Source organism: Anabas testudineus, chromosome 24, assembly GCF_900324465.2.
Source record: "Anabas testudineus chromosome 24, fAnaTes1.2, whole genome shotgun sequence".
Taxonomy (NCBI): Eukaryota; Metazoa; Chordata; class Actinopteri; order Anabantiformes; family Anabantidae; genus Anabas; species Anabas testudineus.
Window position 1 is genome coordinate 19,791,931 of NC_046632.1, and position 17,056 is coordinate 19,808,986.

The window sequence follows — 17,056 nt, forward strand, 5'->3', positions numbered from 1 at the left end:
AGGAACCAGACTCAACAGGGAACCCATCCCCATATGGGTGAGCATGGGTGAACTGCTTTGCCACTTCATTTTGATAGGCAAAAATCTCATTTGATAGAAAACCCCTATATCAGGGGTCAGCAACCTTTAACACCTAAAGAGCCATTTGGACACGGTTTCCACAGAAAAGAAAACACTAGGAGCCGCAAATACTTTTTGACATCTAAAATGAAGATAACATAGTTTTATTTTTTTACCTTTACGCTTTGTGTAAACAGCTACAGTGTATTTCTAATGACATTTATTAAGTGCTTCAGAGAAAATTAAATTTCATTCATGTAACGAACACATTTTAAACTTTCAAAAAAATAATGACAAAAAAAAAAAAGAAAAAAGAAAGAAAAACACCCCGAATTGAAGGTCTCTTAAGAATGAATTAAAAAGCTGAACTTAAATTATCTATGTAGCAAACAGAAAATGCCGTGAGCCGTCGTCCTTATATCGCCTTTGGGCTTTCGGAGCGTGTAGCTGAGCCTAGACCTGATTTAAAAAAATAAATGGGAAAAAAACACTACGTCACTAAACAATGAAAAATAAATATTTGCTAATTATTTGCATAAATACTTATTTAACTTGGTTAATGGGACTTCTGCTCCTGAACCTCTGACAAAGCGTCTGCAGATCGGGGCTTTACGAAGTCACTTTCATCTTCACGCAGTGAGCTGTCCTGAGGCGTGAGCTGTGTTTGTTTCTAACGTAGTTCATGATGGAGAAAAAGCTGCTCACATACGTATGTGGAGCCGAAGTCATCATTAAGCGGGAGAACTTGCACAATCGGTTGCTGACTAATTACTTTTTTGCCCCATTGTATGTCCCCCTTAGACAATATTTTTAGGAAACGCACTATAAATCTCCATTGCTTTGCAGAGAATTCCCAGCTATACTTATCTATGAAACAAGAAGAAACTAATCAATTAATCAAACTTTAAGCATGCTTAAAAACAAAGGCCTGGATGTCTAATTTTCTTCTCCTCAATCAAGACAAGACAGAGGTTATTTTGTTTGGTCCTTAAAACCTCAGAGACATGATGTCTAAGCATCTATTCTTACCCTAGATGACTTGGCCTCAAGTAACACTGAGGAATCTTGGAGTTATCTTTGATCAGGATATCTCCTTTACATCATACATAAAGAAATCTCTAGAACTACCTTTATCCACCTGAGGAATATTAGTAAAATTAGGAGCATTTAATCTCAAAGTGATGCTGAAAAACTATTCCATGCATTTGTTTTTATTAATAAGATGTGGTGTTTAGGACTAGACTTAAAACTTTCATTTTTGATTAAGCTTATAGTTAGAGCATAACCAAGAATCATCTCTTGGTTATGCTGTTATAAATTTAGGTGCGTTTACACATGAACTCGGACCCTGAACATCTCCAGACCTTAACCAGGTGAGCTGCATGTGAAGTTATTCAGCTAGGACATTATACCCGACTTTATCCTGCAAGACACCTTGTTTGTAATGTCCATGAGAGCTGAGGTGTAAACACAGCAGGTAGTAGTCCAGAGTATTCACAGCGAGCATGATCATGCCATATCACTGTTCTGTATAAGCCGCCTCGAGTAGCGTCAGAGGCGAGGTGATGTCTGTGTATAAGACTGTGGGGCGAATACTATGCTGTGCTTACCGAAGTCTTCAAGAAACACAGCATCCCTGTGCATTTCAAACCCTGCAACACTCTAAGACAGAAATCTGAAGAACATAACATCACTTATACATAACATATAATTTCTTACTCTAGACTCGTCAGAACTAGTCCCTGAATACTGACGTCAGTCTTCTGTTTATTCTAAAATCTAAATCCAGTGAAAGTCTGTCAACATCAGGCATCAGGGTCTGTGGCTCAGATCTCAGTGGATACTGTAGGTACTTACCACTCTGCAGGGTCTGGGCTCTGGACTCTTTTCCAACACTGGTGTGGAAACCAGAACCAAGAAGAGGACCTTTAAGTGGACCTGAGGGAGACCAGAACAGTTGGAGTTAGTCTGAGTCTAATGAATCAGTGGCTAATGTCCAGGCACATCCTGGTAATTCACAGCAGTCAGGATACTGGTGGCTCTCGTGGAGGTCATCAAAGATATGCCTGCCCAGATTATCACTGACCCACCACCAAACTGATCACAATCAATACTGTTGCAGGTCTGATAACGTTCACCAAGATGTCTCCAGACTCTTGGATGCCTGTCATATGTGTTCAGTGTCAACCAGCTCTCACCTGAATAGACCAGGATGCCAATGGTGGAACTTAGAATTGTGGTGTTCTCTGAATGCGAGTTGAGCTGCACAGCGCTGGGCTGTGTGCACAGGTTGCACCAGAGGATGTTGGGCCCTCAGGTCATCCTCATGGAGCCTGCTTCTGACAGTTGGTCAGAATCATACACCCGAGCAGCCTGTTGAGGTTTGCAGCTATTCCTTTCATTTACATCAAAGCAGCTGAAACTGATTGACACTTGTGCTTCCTAAGTAGACAGATTGACATGCCTGTTGTTAATCTTGGTGTTATACTGTGAGTATATATAATTTGCAGGAGTCAATGAGGCACTATTAAAATGTATGACTCTTGGAACTTTTAGGAGATGTGGGATATTTGTAATTTGTTTTAATAATAATTACGTACTTTATTTATCCCCTTAGGGAAATTGTTGTTGCGGGGCCTGGTTCTGCTGGAAGTTTCTTTTGTTAAAAGGAGTTTTTCCTATGTCTTGTCTGTCTGATTATGTCAGACAGACATTATGCTTTTTGTGGTTTAATGTTTCATACATACTACTGTGAAGCTGGGTGCTTAACAAAAGTATAGTTAGAGGTTGAAATCTTAACATGAACATGTTTTTGCAAGCTGGCTGATAATGAAACTCGGTTTCAGTCTAGACAATACACATCTAGACTTTTTTCAGAATGCTATACACTGACAGACTGTATGAAGTCCACATTGGGTCATTTGTTTGGTCTCCTACACAAACAGTGTCCCTTACACCCTCTCAGGTCAGCTGGTTTCTGCAAATATATCAACCTTCACGAGAGCACTCAAACCACTACCAGCAACGCTTACACTAGCCTCTCCAGAGAATTGCAGACCTCCGCACAAACACTCTAATCAGCACAAGTTTCTCAGTTCAAAGCAGCACTTGGCACTAGCCAGCATACCCCTAACCCTTTATAACTACATTAACATGAGTTGAGTTCAGGTCTAACCTTGTCCTTCAGTGGTTCAGTGGTTTGAATCTGTTCTGCAGCAGGTACCCCCCCAAAAACTGCTATAACCCCATAGAGACAGTGTCTGCTCCCCGAGTACCTAAATGATTTATATCTAAAACTAACACAAGAGGAGTTATTCATAAAACCTAATAAAAATAAAGACGAATCCTCTCTTAGAACAAAATAAGACAACAATCAAATGTGGACTTTTAAATATCAGATCTCTCTCGTCTAAATCCCTGTTAGTAAATGATTTGATAATTGACCATCAAATAGACTTATTCTGTCTTACTGAAACCTGGCTGCAGCAGGATGAATATGTCTCTCTGAATGAGTCGACCCCCTCAAGTCATGTTAATTATCATGTTCCTAGAAACACAGGTCGGGGTGGAGGAGTAGCAGCAATCTTCCACTCAAGTTTGTTAATCAACCCCAGACCTAAACATAGTTTTAATTCATTTGAGAGCCTCACTCTTAGCCTCTCTAATCCTAACTGGAAAAATCAAAAACCAGTCCTGTTTGTTATTGTGTACCGTCCTCCTGTCCCTTACTCTGAGTTTTTAACTGAATTCTCAGAGTTTCTATCTGATTTAGTTCTTAGTGCAGATAAAGTCATTATAGTGGGTGACTTTAATATCCATGTAGATGTTGATAACTGCCTCAACACTGCATTTAATTCACTATTAGACTCCATTGGTTTTACCCAAAATGTAAATAAACCCACTCACTGTTTTAACCACACCCTTGATCTTATTCTGACATACGGTGTGGAAGTTGATCAGTTAATAGATTTTCCCCAAAACCCTCTTTTATCTGACCATTTCTTAATTACATTTGAATTTACAGTACCAGACTTTACTAAACCTACAGATAAGATTCACTACAGTAGATGTTTATGTGAAAATGCTGTTGACAAATTTAAGGAACTGATTCCATCTTTTATTTCAGAGCCATGTACCAACACAGAGGAAGGCAGTTATTTCAATGTTACTCCAGCACAAGTGGACTATCTTGTTAATAGTACTGGTGCTTCACTTGGAACAATACTTGATACTGTTGCTCCTCTGTAAAAGAAACTAGTGAGTCAGAGGAAGTTAACTCCATGGTACAATTCACAAATCTGTAGCTTAAAGCAGAAATCACGTAAGTTGGAAAGGAGGTGACGTTCCACCAATTTAGATGAATATTGCCTAGTCTGGAAAGATAGTTTAATAATATATAAAAAAGCCCTGCGTAAAGCTAGAACCTCATATTACTCCTCATTAATAGAGGCAAATAAGAACAACCCTAGGTTTCTTTTCAGCACTGTAGCCAGGCTGACAAAGAGTCATAGCTCTGTTGAGCCTAGTATTCCCTCAACTCTCAGCAGCAATGACTTCATGAATTTTTTTACAAATAAAATCTAAAACTATTAGAGAAAAAATTGATCAGATCGTCCCTGCATACAGCATGGATTGTACAACAACTCTCGATCCACGCTCGTACTTAGACTGCTTCCTCTCCGTAGATCATTCTGAATTAATTTCAGTAATTAATTCCTCTAAACCATTAACATGTCTCTTAGATCCCATCCCGACTAGACTCCTCAAGGATGTCTTACCTTTGATCAGCACGTCCATATTAGATCAGATCAATCTATCTTTACAAATAGGCTACGTACCACAGGCTTTTAAGGTTGCTGTAGTCAAGCCCTGCTCAAAAAGCCTACTCTGGACTCAGGGGTCTTAGCGAATTATAGACCAATATCCAATCTGCCCTTTATCTCTAAAATCCTTGAAAAGATAGTTTCTAAGCAATTGTACAACCACCTGCGCAGAAGTAACTTGTATGGAGATTTCCTGTCAGGATTTAGAGTACATCATAGTAAAGAAACAGCACTGGTAAAGGTCACTAATGATCTTCTATTGGCATCAGACAATGGACTACTCTCTATACTCGTCATGTTAGATCTTAGTGCTCCATTCGACACTATAGATCACAACATTTTATTACACAGACTGGAACATGTCATTGGAATCAAAGGAACAGCACTAGAGTGGCTTAAATCGTATCTATCGGATAGATTTCAGTTTGTACACGTTAATGATGAGTCTTCCATACACAGCAAAGTCAGCTATGGAGTTCCACAGGGATCTGTGCTTGGACCGATTCTTTTCACTTTATATATGTCCCCTTTAGGCAATATTATTAGGAAACACTCTATAAATTTCCATTGTTATGCAGATGATACCCAGCTATATTTATCTATGAGACCAGGAGAAACTAATCAACTAGTCAAACTTCAAGAAAGACATTAAGACCTGGATGTCCTCCAATTTCCTTCTGCTAAATCCAGACAAGACAGAGGTTATACTGTTTGGGCCTAAAAATCTCAGAGACACTATGTCTAAACACGTTCTCACCATTGATGACTTAGTTCTGGCCTCAAGTAATACTGTAAGAAATCTCGGAGTTATCTTTGATCAGGATATCTCCTTCACTTCATACATCAAAGAAATCTCTAGAACTGCCTTTTTTCACCTAAGAAACATTGCTAAAATTAGGAGCATCCTGTCCCAAAGTGATGCTGAAAAACTAGTCCATGCATTTGTTACTTCCAGACTGGACTATTGTAATTCATTACTAATAGGATGTCCCAATAACTCATTAAAGAGCCTCCAGTTAATCCAAAATGCTGCAGCCAGAGTTCTGACTGGAGTTAGCAAGAGAGATCATATTTCTCCAACGTTAGCTTCTCTCCATTGGCTCCCTGTTAAATCCAGAATTGAATTTAAAATTCTTCTCCTCACTTATAAATCACTTAATAATCGAGCTCCATCTTATCTTAAAGACCTCATAGTTCCATATCTTCCAAGCAGAACTCTACGTTCTCAGGCTGCAGGTTTACTTGTGGTTCCTAGAGTTTCCAGATGTAGAATGGGAGGCAGAGCCTTTAGCTACCAAGCCCCTCTCCTGTGGAACCAGCTCCCAGTTCAGGTTCGGGAGGCAGACACCCTCTCTACATTTAAGACTAGACTTAAAACTTTCCTTTTTTATAAAGCTTATAGTTAGAGATGGATCAGGTGACTCTGAACCATCTCTTAGTTATGCTGATATAGCTTAATCTGCTGGGGGACCTCTACTGATAAACTGAGCTCCTCTCCTCTCTCCTTTCTCCTATATCAATGCAAATGCCACCATTGCATGTCATTAACTTTGTGTCTTCTCTCTCCTGTAGTTGTGTTTCCTCCTCTCTGTCTCCCTCTCTCTGTACTTTTCTGCAGGTATCCTCGGCCTGGAGCTGTACATCTCCAGAATCCAGTTCATCTGCCCAATGTTCTTGATGCTTGTTGTTGTCTTTATTGCCTGCTGTTCTTTTCTCTCTTCTCTTTCCACTCACCCCAACCAGTCGAGGCAGATGGCCGCCCACTATGAGCCTGGTTCTGCTGGAGGTTTCTTCCTCTAAAGGGAGTTTTTCCTCTCCACTGTTGCCTAAAGCTTGCTCAAATGGGATTGTTGGGTTTTCTCTATAATTTTTTGTATAAATATTTTCTGTAAGGTCTTAAACCTTACACTGTAAAGTGCCTTGAGATAACTTCTGTTGTAAATTGGCGCTATACAAATAAAATTGAATTGAATTGAATGAAGCTGAAAGAGTTTTGATATATTTCAGTGGTACAGTGAAAATGTTTTTTTCCCCCAGTAAACTGGATTCCATTTAGGTTTTACTTTGGCATATAATTTTAAAAAAATGACAGGGGTAGGGGTTTACTGATTCTCCAAATCTATGGTTCGGTGCAGAGCCACAGTTTGGTTTATACTTTAGCTTCTGTTTTGTTTTTCTCTCTTTCTTTCCTTTTACAAATATACATGACACTCTGTACCATACCTTAATGCAGGGGTGTCAAACTTAAATTCGCAGTGGGCCAAAATTAAAAACTGGGACAAAGTCGCGGGCCGAACTCAATATATATTGAAAAATTTACTGCAATTGTGCATGTTTTTCATCTCTCAGATATTTAATGTTGAACCTTTTCATATGGAGACAAACTTTAGTTTTGAGTTAGGGTTAGGGTTCGGGTTCAGCTCTTAGCTGATTGAGTGAAGGTGTTCATCAGTGAGACGACTCCTGAGTGGTGTTTGGTTCATCTTCAACATCATAGATATGTTCTGCCGAACATAGAGAGCATTTGAGCAGCTTGGGCACGGAGTTGGGGCAGTGTGTCGGGGAGGAAACATGGAAACTGGTTGGTTAGTGCGCTTTCCACGCCAACCGCAAACAGATTACTGAGCAGTTCAAATCTGCATTTCTGGGTTTTAAAGTCGGCAAATCATTGGTAAACTTGATGCGGAGTACGCTGAGTTTTTTAGTAAACTGTGCACTTGGTATCTTTCATTTGGCCATTTTTGGGGAGGGGTGGATTAATTTTGTCCAATGTGACTGGTTGCATGGATGCTAATGATTGTGAACAGAAGAGGAGGGGGCACTTGGTAGTCTCGATTGATGCGTTAACAAAACATCCTGGGATTTGCAGTATTAGTGGTCTATGCACTATTTACTGGGGGGCAGCTCTAATACACATTTGATATTATCTCGCGGGCCAAATATAATTACACCGCAGGTCAGATTTGGCCCACGGGCCTGAGTTTGGCACGTCTGCCTTAATGCATCAGACCTGCAGCCAGTAATACTGCTCTGGACAAAATGTCTGAGGTGTGTTGCAGTTCCAATCTTTGTTTTAGAACCTTTACACACACCCAATATAACAGACAACCGATCCTTGACAGACGAAACTGCATTTTCAGGGAATGTCAGTTCAAGTAAGGAAGCCCATAGAAAAACATCCCTCATGTCTGATTGAACGACCAGCAGCCAAAAGAGTGTGATGGACAAATGTGTCTGATTGTTGGACAGGGTGACTGTGAGGTTCTTCTACTCCAAGTTCCTTCCACTGATTGTCTGTGGACATGGTCTTTAGATCAGAGTCTCCTTGATTTGGTTCAGTCAAGTCTGGGAGTGTTAAGGGGAAGAGTAAGTTATCAATAATTTGAATGGAGTCTGGTTTGAATCACAGTTTTAACATTGTTTTATTTTTCTGCAGATTCAGCAAAGCAACTTCCTGCTTGGAACTGTTCAAATCAGTTTTCTGTAAATCCCGTAGACACCCCTACTAACCAGGTCCACTTTACTCACCGAACCCCTGCAGCAGGTGAAGTTGTGCCTCTCCCCTGTGTCATGCCCCAACCCAAAAAATCTCTGTTTATTATGCCCCCTTAAAAGGGGCATAATATAGTAATATAATCAGTATTTTATAAAGCTGAGGCGTAACAGAACTGAAGCATATCTGCTTCATTAAACCAATCATAATACATTACACAAGTTACCTTACTTTTTTTTGTGAATAAGGACAAAGTTTTGTATGGGGTTTGACTGAAGCTATTTTTGTATTTTGTTCTAGAAGTTCAACTTGTCCTGTGGATGTGTACACATATAGCACTGTGCCAGACTCCATTCAGAATTGTGATAGTTTAGTTTCTGATGTAGTGGAATTCAGAAGTATGTTACAGGTACGTTTTTGTCTCACCATCAGCAGAGATGAACTGTCCTACAGCAGAAGACACTCCCCCACTTCCCTCCACAAACTGGACCTCAGAGACAATAATGTTGTCTTCCAGAACCGAGCCACAGCCTGTACACACTGCGCTGCCCCGGGCCTGGTCCACGTCTATGTCGCACCCCCCACAGGTCTTGCACGCTCTGGAGCTCATGCTGAAGGGGCGGAAAAAGCCTGCAGGGAGGGATTAGACTAGTTTTACTAAGTTAATATCAAACACAAGTGACATTTTCAGTCAGAAAAGATCTGAAGTTTAATTTCCGAAGGTTTTCTCTTTTACATTTAGTCATTTATGCGACACTTTTAGCTAGAGTTACTTACAAAAGTGAGGAACAAGACAAAACCTCCAAGTCAAGGAAAAGAACTTTAAAAAGTAAAGTGTTCTAGGCAGAACCGTTTCTATTCCATGAAGGTTAAGTGCTTTTTTTCAAGATTTACATTTAGTTACAAGTTACAAAAAGCAGCTTACAAGTAAGGTACAAAGCAAATATCTAAGCCAAGAAGACGAACTTTTAAGTAAAGTGCTCTAGAAAGAGCTGTTTCGGGTTCATGGGATATAGTGCCTATAAAAAGTATTCACCCCCTTGGATGTTTCATCCTTCTATTGACATTATAAATTAGTCATAAAAAGTCAATAAAAGTTGGCGACTTTGACAAAATATTTTTAGAAAAATACCTCAATGTCAAAGTGGAAACGGTTTCCTCAAAGTAATGTGAATTAAATAAAAATATGTTAGGTGAAATCAGTGTTGCATTAATATTCACCCCCTTTAAAGTGACTGACCTAATCCAACAGCGGTCCAGCTATTTGGTGCTAATAGTCCCACAATTAGTGTAATAGGGATCACCTGAGTCCAGTATAAAGACACTTGTGTCTGGAAGGTCCAGTCACTGGTTAATCAGTATTCCTGGCTACCATTACACCATGAAGACAAAAGAACACTCCCAGCAACTCGGAGAACAGGTGATTGAAAAGCATAAGTCAGGGAATGGATACAAACAGATCTCCAAGGCACTGAACATCCCCCAGAGTTCAGTGAAATCTATCATGAAGAAATGATAGGAATATGAAACATGTCTAAATCTGCCTAGAACAGGCTGTCCACACAAACTAAGTGACCGTGCAAGAAGGAGACTAGTGAGAGAGGCCACTAACACACTGATGACCACTCTGAGGGAGTAACAGGCTTCAGAAACTGAGATAGGAGAGACTGTACATACAACAACTGTTGACCGGGTTGTTCACCACCAAGCTTTATGGGAGAGTGTCAAGGAGAAATACACTGTTGAAGAAAACTCATGTTAAATCACGATTTAAGTTCGCCAGTAGGCCTGTGAAAGACTCCATGGTCCAGTGGAAGAGGGTTCTTTGGTCTGATGAGACCAAAATGGTGCTTTTTGTCCATCAGACAAGACGCTATGTTTGGTGCACACCGAACACTGCACATGCTGGTGCTGGCAGCATCATGCTGTGGGGATGCTTCTCGGCAGCCGGCCCCGGAAGGATTGTTAGGGTAAAGGGTAATATGAATGCACGAAAAAATATAAGACAATCCTGGAGGACAGTCTTATTCAGTCTGCAAGACAACTACGACTTGTGAGAAGATAAGTTTTCCAGCAAGACAATAAGCCAACGCATACAGCGAAAGCTACACAGGTGGTTTACCGACAACAATGTGAATGTTCTGGAGTGGCCAAGTCAAAGCCCAGACCTCAATCCAATAGAGAATTTGTAGATGGACTTGAAAAGGGCTGTTCACACCTGAACCCCACGCAACCAGTCAGAGCTTGAGCAGTTTTGCAAAGAAGACTGGGATAAAACTCCAGTGTCCAGATGTGCAAGCCTAAGTGAGACCTATACACACAGACTCAATTCTGTGGTTGCAGCCAAAGGAGCATCTACTAAATACTGACCTGAAGGGTCTAAATATTAATACAAACACTGATTTCACCTTATATGTTTTTATTTAATTGACATTACTTTGTAGAAACCTGTTTTCACTTTGACATTAATGAGGTATTTTGCTGAATTTATTCTGTCAAAGTCACCAACTTTTATTGACCATGACTGATTTATAATGTCAATAAAAGGATGAAACATCCAAGGGGGTGAATACCTTTTATAGGCATTGTAAGTGCAAGATTTTATTGATTTATTTTAAATTTAAGTGCAGAGAAAGTTGTGGAAGAGTTCTGTTTTCAGGAAGTTTCTGAAAGTTGAGAGTGAGACAGCTGAGCGTGCAGAGGTGGGTAGATTGCTCCACCATCCTGGAACCACTGAGTTTAGCCAGGGATCTTTTGAGGTGAGGTGAGGTGAGGGGACCACAAGACGTGGTTATCTTGCAGAGCGCAGTAAATGGGAGGGATTGTAGACCTGGATGAGGGAGTTCAGGTAGGCAGGTGCTGTTGAGTTGACCACTCTGTAGGTAAGGGTCAGGGCATTAAACTTGATGCAGCAGCTACCGGAAGCCAGTGCAGAGATCTGAAAAGTACTGATCAAAAATGAGAGGTGCTGCTGCATTTTGGATTATCTGGAGGTGTTTTTTTTAAAACAGGTAAAAAACAACAGACCAACAAAATAATATTTACATATTCCTAAAACCGCTCAGCGCTCATGGAACTGTACATCATTAAGTCACCCTATTAAGGATTTAGTTTGTGCTGGAGCTGGCTGACTTTAAATCTTCCATTTGAGCCAGACTCCATTCACAGATTTGTCAGTTTAGTGTTTCATTGTCTCCAGAACCAGACGATGTTTATATTCCGTTCTTCTCTGTTACCAGTCACATTTTGTTTACGGCAGCTGCCTACGGAGCAACCATACCTGTAGAAACACCGCTGTAAGTTAAAGACGGTCAAACACGTATATAAAACCAAACCTCAAACTGATCCAGCACAGTGCGTCTGTTTACGGACGAACTCACCCACAGTAACGTTAGAAGTCGTTCAGTAGAGAACAATAGAGTCCAGATTGGTGGTAAGTCACGGAGTCTGCTGCTGTAATTTCCTCTTACAATTCATTCTGCTTTTCAATAACAATAAACTACAACTCGCCTCTCTGAACCGCGCATCAATAAAACTGATTATTACTTATCGATCACTGAAATGTTTCCGTTTTTCGGTTTGTTTTCTTCCTGTGGCGCTGCGGAGTGACGTCACTGAATCGGATCTCGCGGAGGGGTCAGTTAATGACTCGATGATGGAGAAATGACCCGCAGTTATTAACAACGACGCATTTATACATCATGTGTCCAGTGTTATTTGTAACATCAAAAGTGTGGCTCACTATCCCGGTATAACAGGACTAGACGAATCCGATTCTTGCCTCAAACTGGGACTGGTTACCCCCACCCACCAGAGTAAATGGTTTCTTCCGGCAGTGCGCGATGACGTCGTGTCGTGTTTGAGCGGGTATTTCTGTGTCTGTAGTCTTCGCTCGAGAAACAGAAACATATTGACCTGTTTTTACAAAATTAAACAAATAGATTATTTATTCATAAAGAAATACAATTTGTTTTAATTTAACGGGGATTGGAGCAGCGGCGCCGGGGGCAGCATGTCCTCAACGGGGAGATGAACTGGGATCAAGTGGAGCTCAACCCAAGGATCATAGCTGCGGTGAGGAGAGGTAACCGGACTCCTTTCAGATATATGACCTGTAATGTTTCATCATTCGCAGTTCAGATTTGTTAAACCTCTATTAGCTCTTGTCTGAGCTTTAAGAAAAAGTTGTAGGTAGGTTTGTATTTTTCCAGTTTCCTCATGAGTTATTTCAGTTTTCCCTGAAACAGCATGTTCCAACCAAATTCCATACAAAATCTGCTTATTTTAAGATGCTCTTATCTCTCGTCCAAGATAAACATTTGGCTATGTGTTAAGATTATTATTGCTGCAGTTACCATGGCAACCCGCTGTCATCTGCCTCCCCCTTTCCAGCCAAGCTAAAGTCTGTCAGGGAGGTTTTATGCATTTCCGATCCAGATCTGCAAAGACTCACTGGTCTGTCCCATTCTGATGTCAAGCAGCTGCTCATTGTTGCTTCCACCGCATGCAGACGACACCCTCCCACACCTGGTGAGTCCATAATGTGATTCAATGTCCCAGAATGATGTCACAGGTTCTCTTAATGTGTGTTTCCTGCGCCTCCAGTGATCCTGCTCCATCACAGGGGGGAGTCCAGCCTTAGGCTCAGTGTAGGCTGTCCAGTACTGGACCAGCTTCTGAGGGGGGGTCTTCCTGTTGGGGGTGTCACAGAGCTATCAGGCGAGAGTGGGGTGGGAAAAACTCAGCTGGCTCTGCAGCTGTGTCTGTCTGTACAGTACCCGACCGAGTATGGAGGACTGAACTCAGGTCAGTGAACACACCATTACTCAGGTCAGTCAGCCATGTCAGTGAATGCACCATCGTATCACTCTAATTCTAATTATTCTGAAATACCGAATTTGGGTTTTTCATTAGTTGTCAGTTCTAATCATCAAAATTAAAAGAAATAAACCCTTGAAATATATGAATCTGTGTGTAATGCATGAATATAATATGCAAGTTTCACTTTTTGAAAAGAATTAGTGAAATAAAGCAACTTTTTGATGATATTCTAATTATATGAGTAATTTGATTCCTCCTCTGTCCTGGGCTTATTTATATCTGTATAGAGACAACTGAGTGCTTTTTTGTTATTTGATACAAGAGGAGGGGATTGACTTTTAGTTGGACTTGATTTAAAAACGATTGTCTGCAGCCTTTGTCCTGAACATGAGAAATTAGAAACCTGGTTACACATATACATGGCAGAGTAATCAGTGTTCTCTAACTCTCTGCAAAGAGACTTTTCTCTAATCCCCTATACCGAATACAGTAATCAGGTTATTCGTTTACATGACACTTTAGAAATCAGCTTACTAGAGAAAGCCAACCTGGTTAGCTGAGTGCGTGCAAACACGCCGAGTATGCCAACATCTTCCTCCAGATGTGGTGACGTCCTAAACGTATCTCATGTTGATATCATGATATGTTGTCTGATTGTTTAGGACACATTAAATAGGTCAGATTTAGTATGAAGTTTGGTTGGGGTTTTCTCAGTAGACTGTAATAAAAGCATCAATCAACACCTTCTCTGTGGAAGTTTTGTTTTGTGTTTAGTTGGAGCTTTCTCTTGTAGAAGCTTTTATGTCACTTGCAGTGTTAATATAGGTGGAATTTCCATATGGAAGATGTCCTTTCTACTGTATCATATTGGATTAGAGAAAGGATTATTTAAAATCTGTAAATGTTGTGATGGCTTAGTGTTCAGATTCTATCATCCTGGAATTTTTGCATAGTTCCCTATATTGAATACCTACTACTACAACAAACTACACCTCTGTTTAAATGTGTGTTTTTCTCTACTTGGTTTTGTACAGGAGCAGTTTATATCTGCACGGAGGACTCGTTTCCCGTCAGGCGTCTGCAGCAGCTGATCCAGGAACAGTCCACTGTGCGCTCGGATGCCCCCCAAGATCTGATCAGCAACCTCCAGTTCAGTGACCATGTTTACATTGAGCATGCTGCAGACCTGGTGAGTTTATGTCACATTTTACCTGAAAGACAGTTTTTTCTGTACTTGTCCCTGCCCTGGTTTTTCTCTGACCCATCTGTTCATCCATAGGACTCTCTCCAAGTTTGCCTGTCCCAACGTGTTCCCCTGTTGCTGGCTCGTGGTCTGGTCCGGCTACTGGTTGTGGACTCAGTGGCAGCTCTGTTCAGGTCTGAGTTCCAGGCTTCTGATTGGTTGCAGAGGAACAAACAGCTGCTCACCTTCTGCTCTGCCCTGCACCACCTGAGTCGGGAGTTCAACACACCTGTCCTTTGCATCAATCAGGTAACGCATCCTGGACAGATTGTGGTATCCTGGACAGGTTGTGGACTCCTGGTCCACATCACCTGGACCAGACTGATCAGGATTGTCAACCACAGGTGTGGTTTCAGTTTTCTTGATACTGCCCTGCAGTGGAACCTCTTGGTCAGACCTCCACCCTGGTGGTGGATTTCATAGTCCCAGGTATGGTTCAAGTGGAACCTATACAGGTGGGTCCAGAAACACAGGAACCACCCCAGCTTCTAAAGGTGACCAGGGGTCTGGATGATGACAAACCAGATCAGACTAGAATGGACATTCTGAGCTTACTGTAGATGAGGAAACAGCCGCTAAGGCTACAGAATGAACTCATGTCCTACATCACGTGAGGGCAGTGACCTGGGTGCCGTGTTGATGTGAAACCGATGTCCCAGAATAGCACAAAACCAACCTTCACACCAACATAGAAAAACCAAAAACAGGAAATCTTAGTTTTGTAGCTGAAACCAACAACAATTGGTTTGTTTTGTCAGTTCTGATCATGGTGGTTTGGTTTACTTGTTCATACAGCAGCAATCAAATAACTTCTGTTGAAACAAATGGTTTCCCTTCTTGTTTTCATAATTTGATGGTGAAACAGGTAAATTAAATGCCTGTGATTGATTAATACTGATCAGTAATCAATAATCTGTGTGTTTCAGGTCACAGATGTTTTCAGTGGCTCAGACGACAGTTTGGGGTAAAAACTAACTGTTTCAGTTTATGACAGATAGTCATGGTTTCTATGTCATAATCAAATAATTCAAATCAGACTCAGTTCAAATTTTATTCATACATTTCTTGATTTAAGAGAAACATGAACATAAGTTATATGAAGTGTGCTGAATTTATTTTTTCACAAAAGTTCATGTTTCATGTAAATTTCTTCTTCTCTTAGACCTCACTCCTCTAACGTGTCCCCCGCTCTCGGCTTGGTTTGGGCCAATCAGGTGATGGTTCGGCTGATGATGCGGCGTCTTCAGGGGATGATTTTCCATGGTGACCAGAGTAGTGCCCCCCGCAGGCTGGAGGTGGTTTTTGCTCCTCACCTGGCCCAAGATGGGCGGGATGCTGGCATCTGGAGGGAGGGGGTTCAAGGTGTTTCTTCATGATCACATACAGAATTCCAAATGTTTTACTTTATATGATAAATATAATTTTGGCGAGCTTAAAGACATAAAGAAATTAAAGTTTGTAAAAATATAAAATAATATCATTATTTGTATTTTGATGCTGTGTGGTCTAGTATACTGTGCTGCCTCGTGAAGTGGTTAGAAGGTTTTAGTTACCTGAGTTAAAACGACAACCGTTCTAGAGGACTAAACAGAAACACGCTTTTATTACAAAGACAAACACATTAGTCCACACTAGTTTACATTAGATTCAACCTTGTCATTAAGCAGGTACAAGTACAAGGCAACAAAATGCAGTTTAGCATCTAACCAGAAGTGCAATAAGCAGTAAAGTGCAGAATACACGTGTCTATGAAATGTAGACCAAACATGTGCTCAAAATTTGATGTTATGTTCACAGGTTTTAGTGAATTGTGTCATAAAAAGCATGAAATCACTGAAGCTTCGTATGTGTAAATTATGAGATGTTTTAGGAACAACAAATTTTATTCATGTATTAGTAGTCAAATTATTTTTTTTGGACGATGAAGCAGATAAACGTGTTTTCTATTGTGCTTTACTGGACTCTACTGTGTAAAGCTTCTGTTTCACAAACTTTTAGAAGTGAAATCAAAGGCTGAATAAAAATGATTTTATCTATTTCGTGACTCTTAAATTAAAAACAGGCTGTCGCCGTGCGCTTGCGCAGTTGAACATTGGTAATCTATAGAAAAGAACCGGATGTTGCAATGTTTCTTTCAAAGTAAGTCCCCCCTCAGTAAAGAGCTGAGAATAGTTTGTTTCCAACGTTCATTAACTAGTTTTTTTTCTCAGGTTAATTTTAATTTTAATTAAATTTTAAGTTTAAATCACCGTCATCATCAAGTTTTTATCTTTTGTTTTTGACGTTGCTTTTTCTTTACCTATATATGTGCAGGTGAACGGTAAAAACATTGATGAACTTGAAGATGAAATGTTTTAAATACATTAACAACTTGTTAACAGTAATGAATAAATAAAGTGTAATGGTTTCGTTTAATCTACCAGTCGTTTTTTGAATTATTTTTTCTGTTCAGTTCAGTTTCTCATCCTTCCTTTCCACAGTAAATGTGAAGTTTCCGTTTCAGTGAGAAACTAATGACTAGGAGTAGAAATTGAGTATCGAAACAGTTTATTTGTTATTTGTTGTTGTTTGTGTTATACCACGTTATCTTTGACGGAGATTAGACTTTTATTGTGA

The 17,056-nt window shown here is 40.4% G+C and overlaps 2 protein-coding genes across 2 annotated transcripts in view; one reads left to right on the top strand and one right to left on the bottom strand.

Moving 5' to 3' along the window:
- Window positions 1-11,965, bottom strand: part of LOC113149192 (transcription factor IIIB 90 kDa subunit-like) — a 42,818-nt gene extending 30,853 nt beyond the window's left edge. Inside the window, 3 exon segments of the mRNA XM_026341108.1 lie at window positions 1,918-1,998; window positions 8,803-9,006; window positions 11,757-11,965. Coding sequence (XP_026196893.1) covers window positions 1,918-1,998; window positions 8,803-8,986 — 265 coding nt within the window. The 5' untranslated portion in view covers window positions 8,987-9,006; window positions 11,757-11,965.
- A 296-nt stretch (window positions 11,966-12,261) lies between these two features.
- On the top strand, window positions 12,262-16,836 carry xrcc3 (X-ray repair complementing defective repair in Chinese hamster cells 3). Its single transcript, XM_026341113.1, has 7 exons — window positions 12,262-12,460; window positions 12,769-12,906; window positions 12,982-13,182; window positions 14,232-14,386; window positions 14,477-14,689; window positions 15,367-15,404; window positions 15,603-16,836. The coding sequence occupies exons 1-7, from the start codon at window positions 12,406-12,408 to the stop codon at window positions 15,814-15,816; spliced, it is 1,014 nt and encodes a 337-aa protein (XP_026196898.1). The 5' UTR covers window positions 12,262-12,405; the 3' UTR covers window positions 15,817-16,836.
- The last annotated feature ends 220 nt before the right edge of the window (window positions 16,837-17,056 follow it).

Excerpts from the sequence above, each read along its gene's own strand:
- xrcc3 (XM_026341113.1), top strand. The coding sequence starts at position 12,406 with ATGAACTGGGATCAAGTGGAGCTCAACCCAAGGATCATAGCTGCGGTG. Across the intron at positions 13,183-14,231 it reads GTATGGAGGACTGAACTCAG|GAGCAGTTTATATCTGCACG; the intron begins GTCAGTGAACAC and ends GGTTTTGTACAG. Across the intron at positions 15,405-15,602 it reads GGCTCAGACGACAGTTTGGG|ACCTCACTCCTCTAACGTGT; the intron begins GTAAAAACTAAC and ends TTCTTCTCTTAG.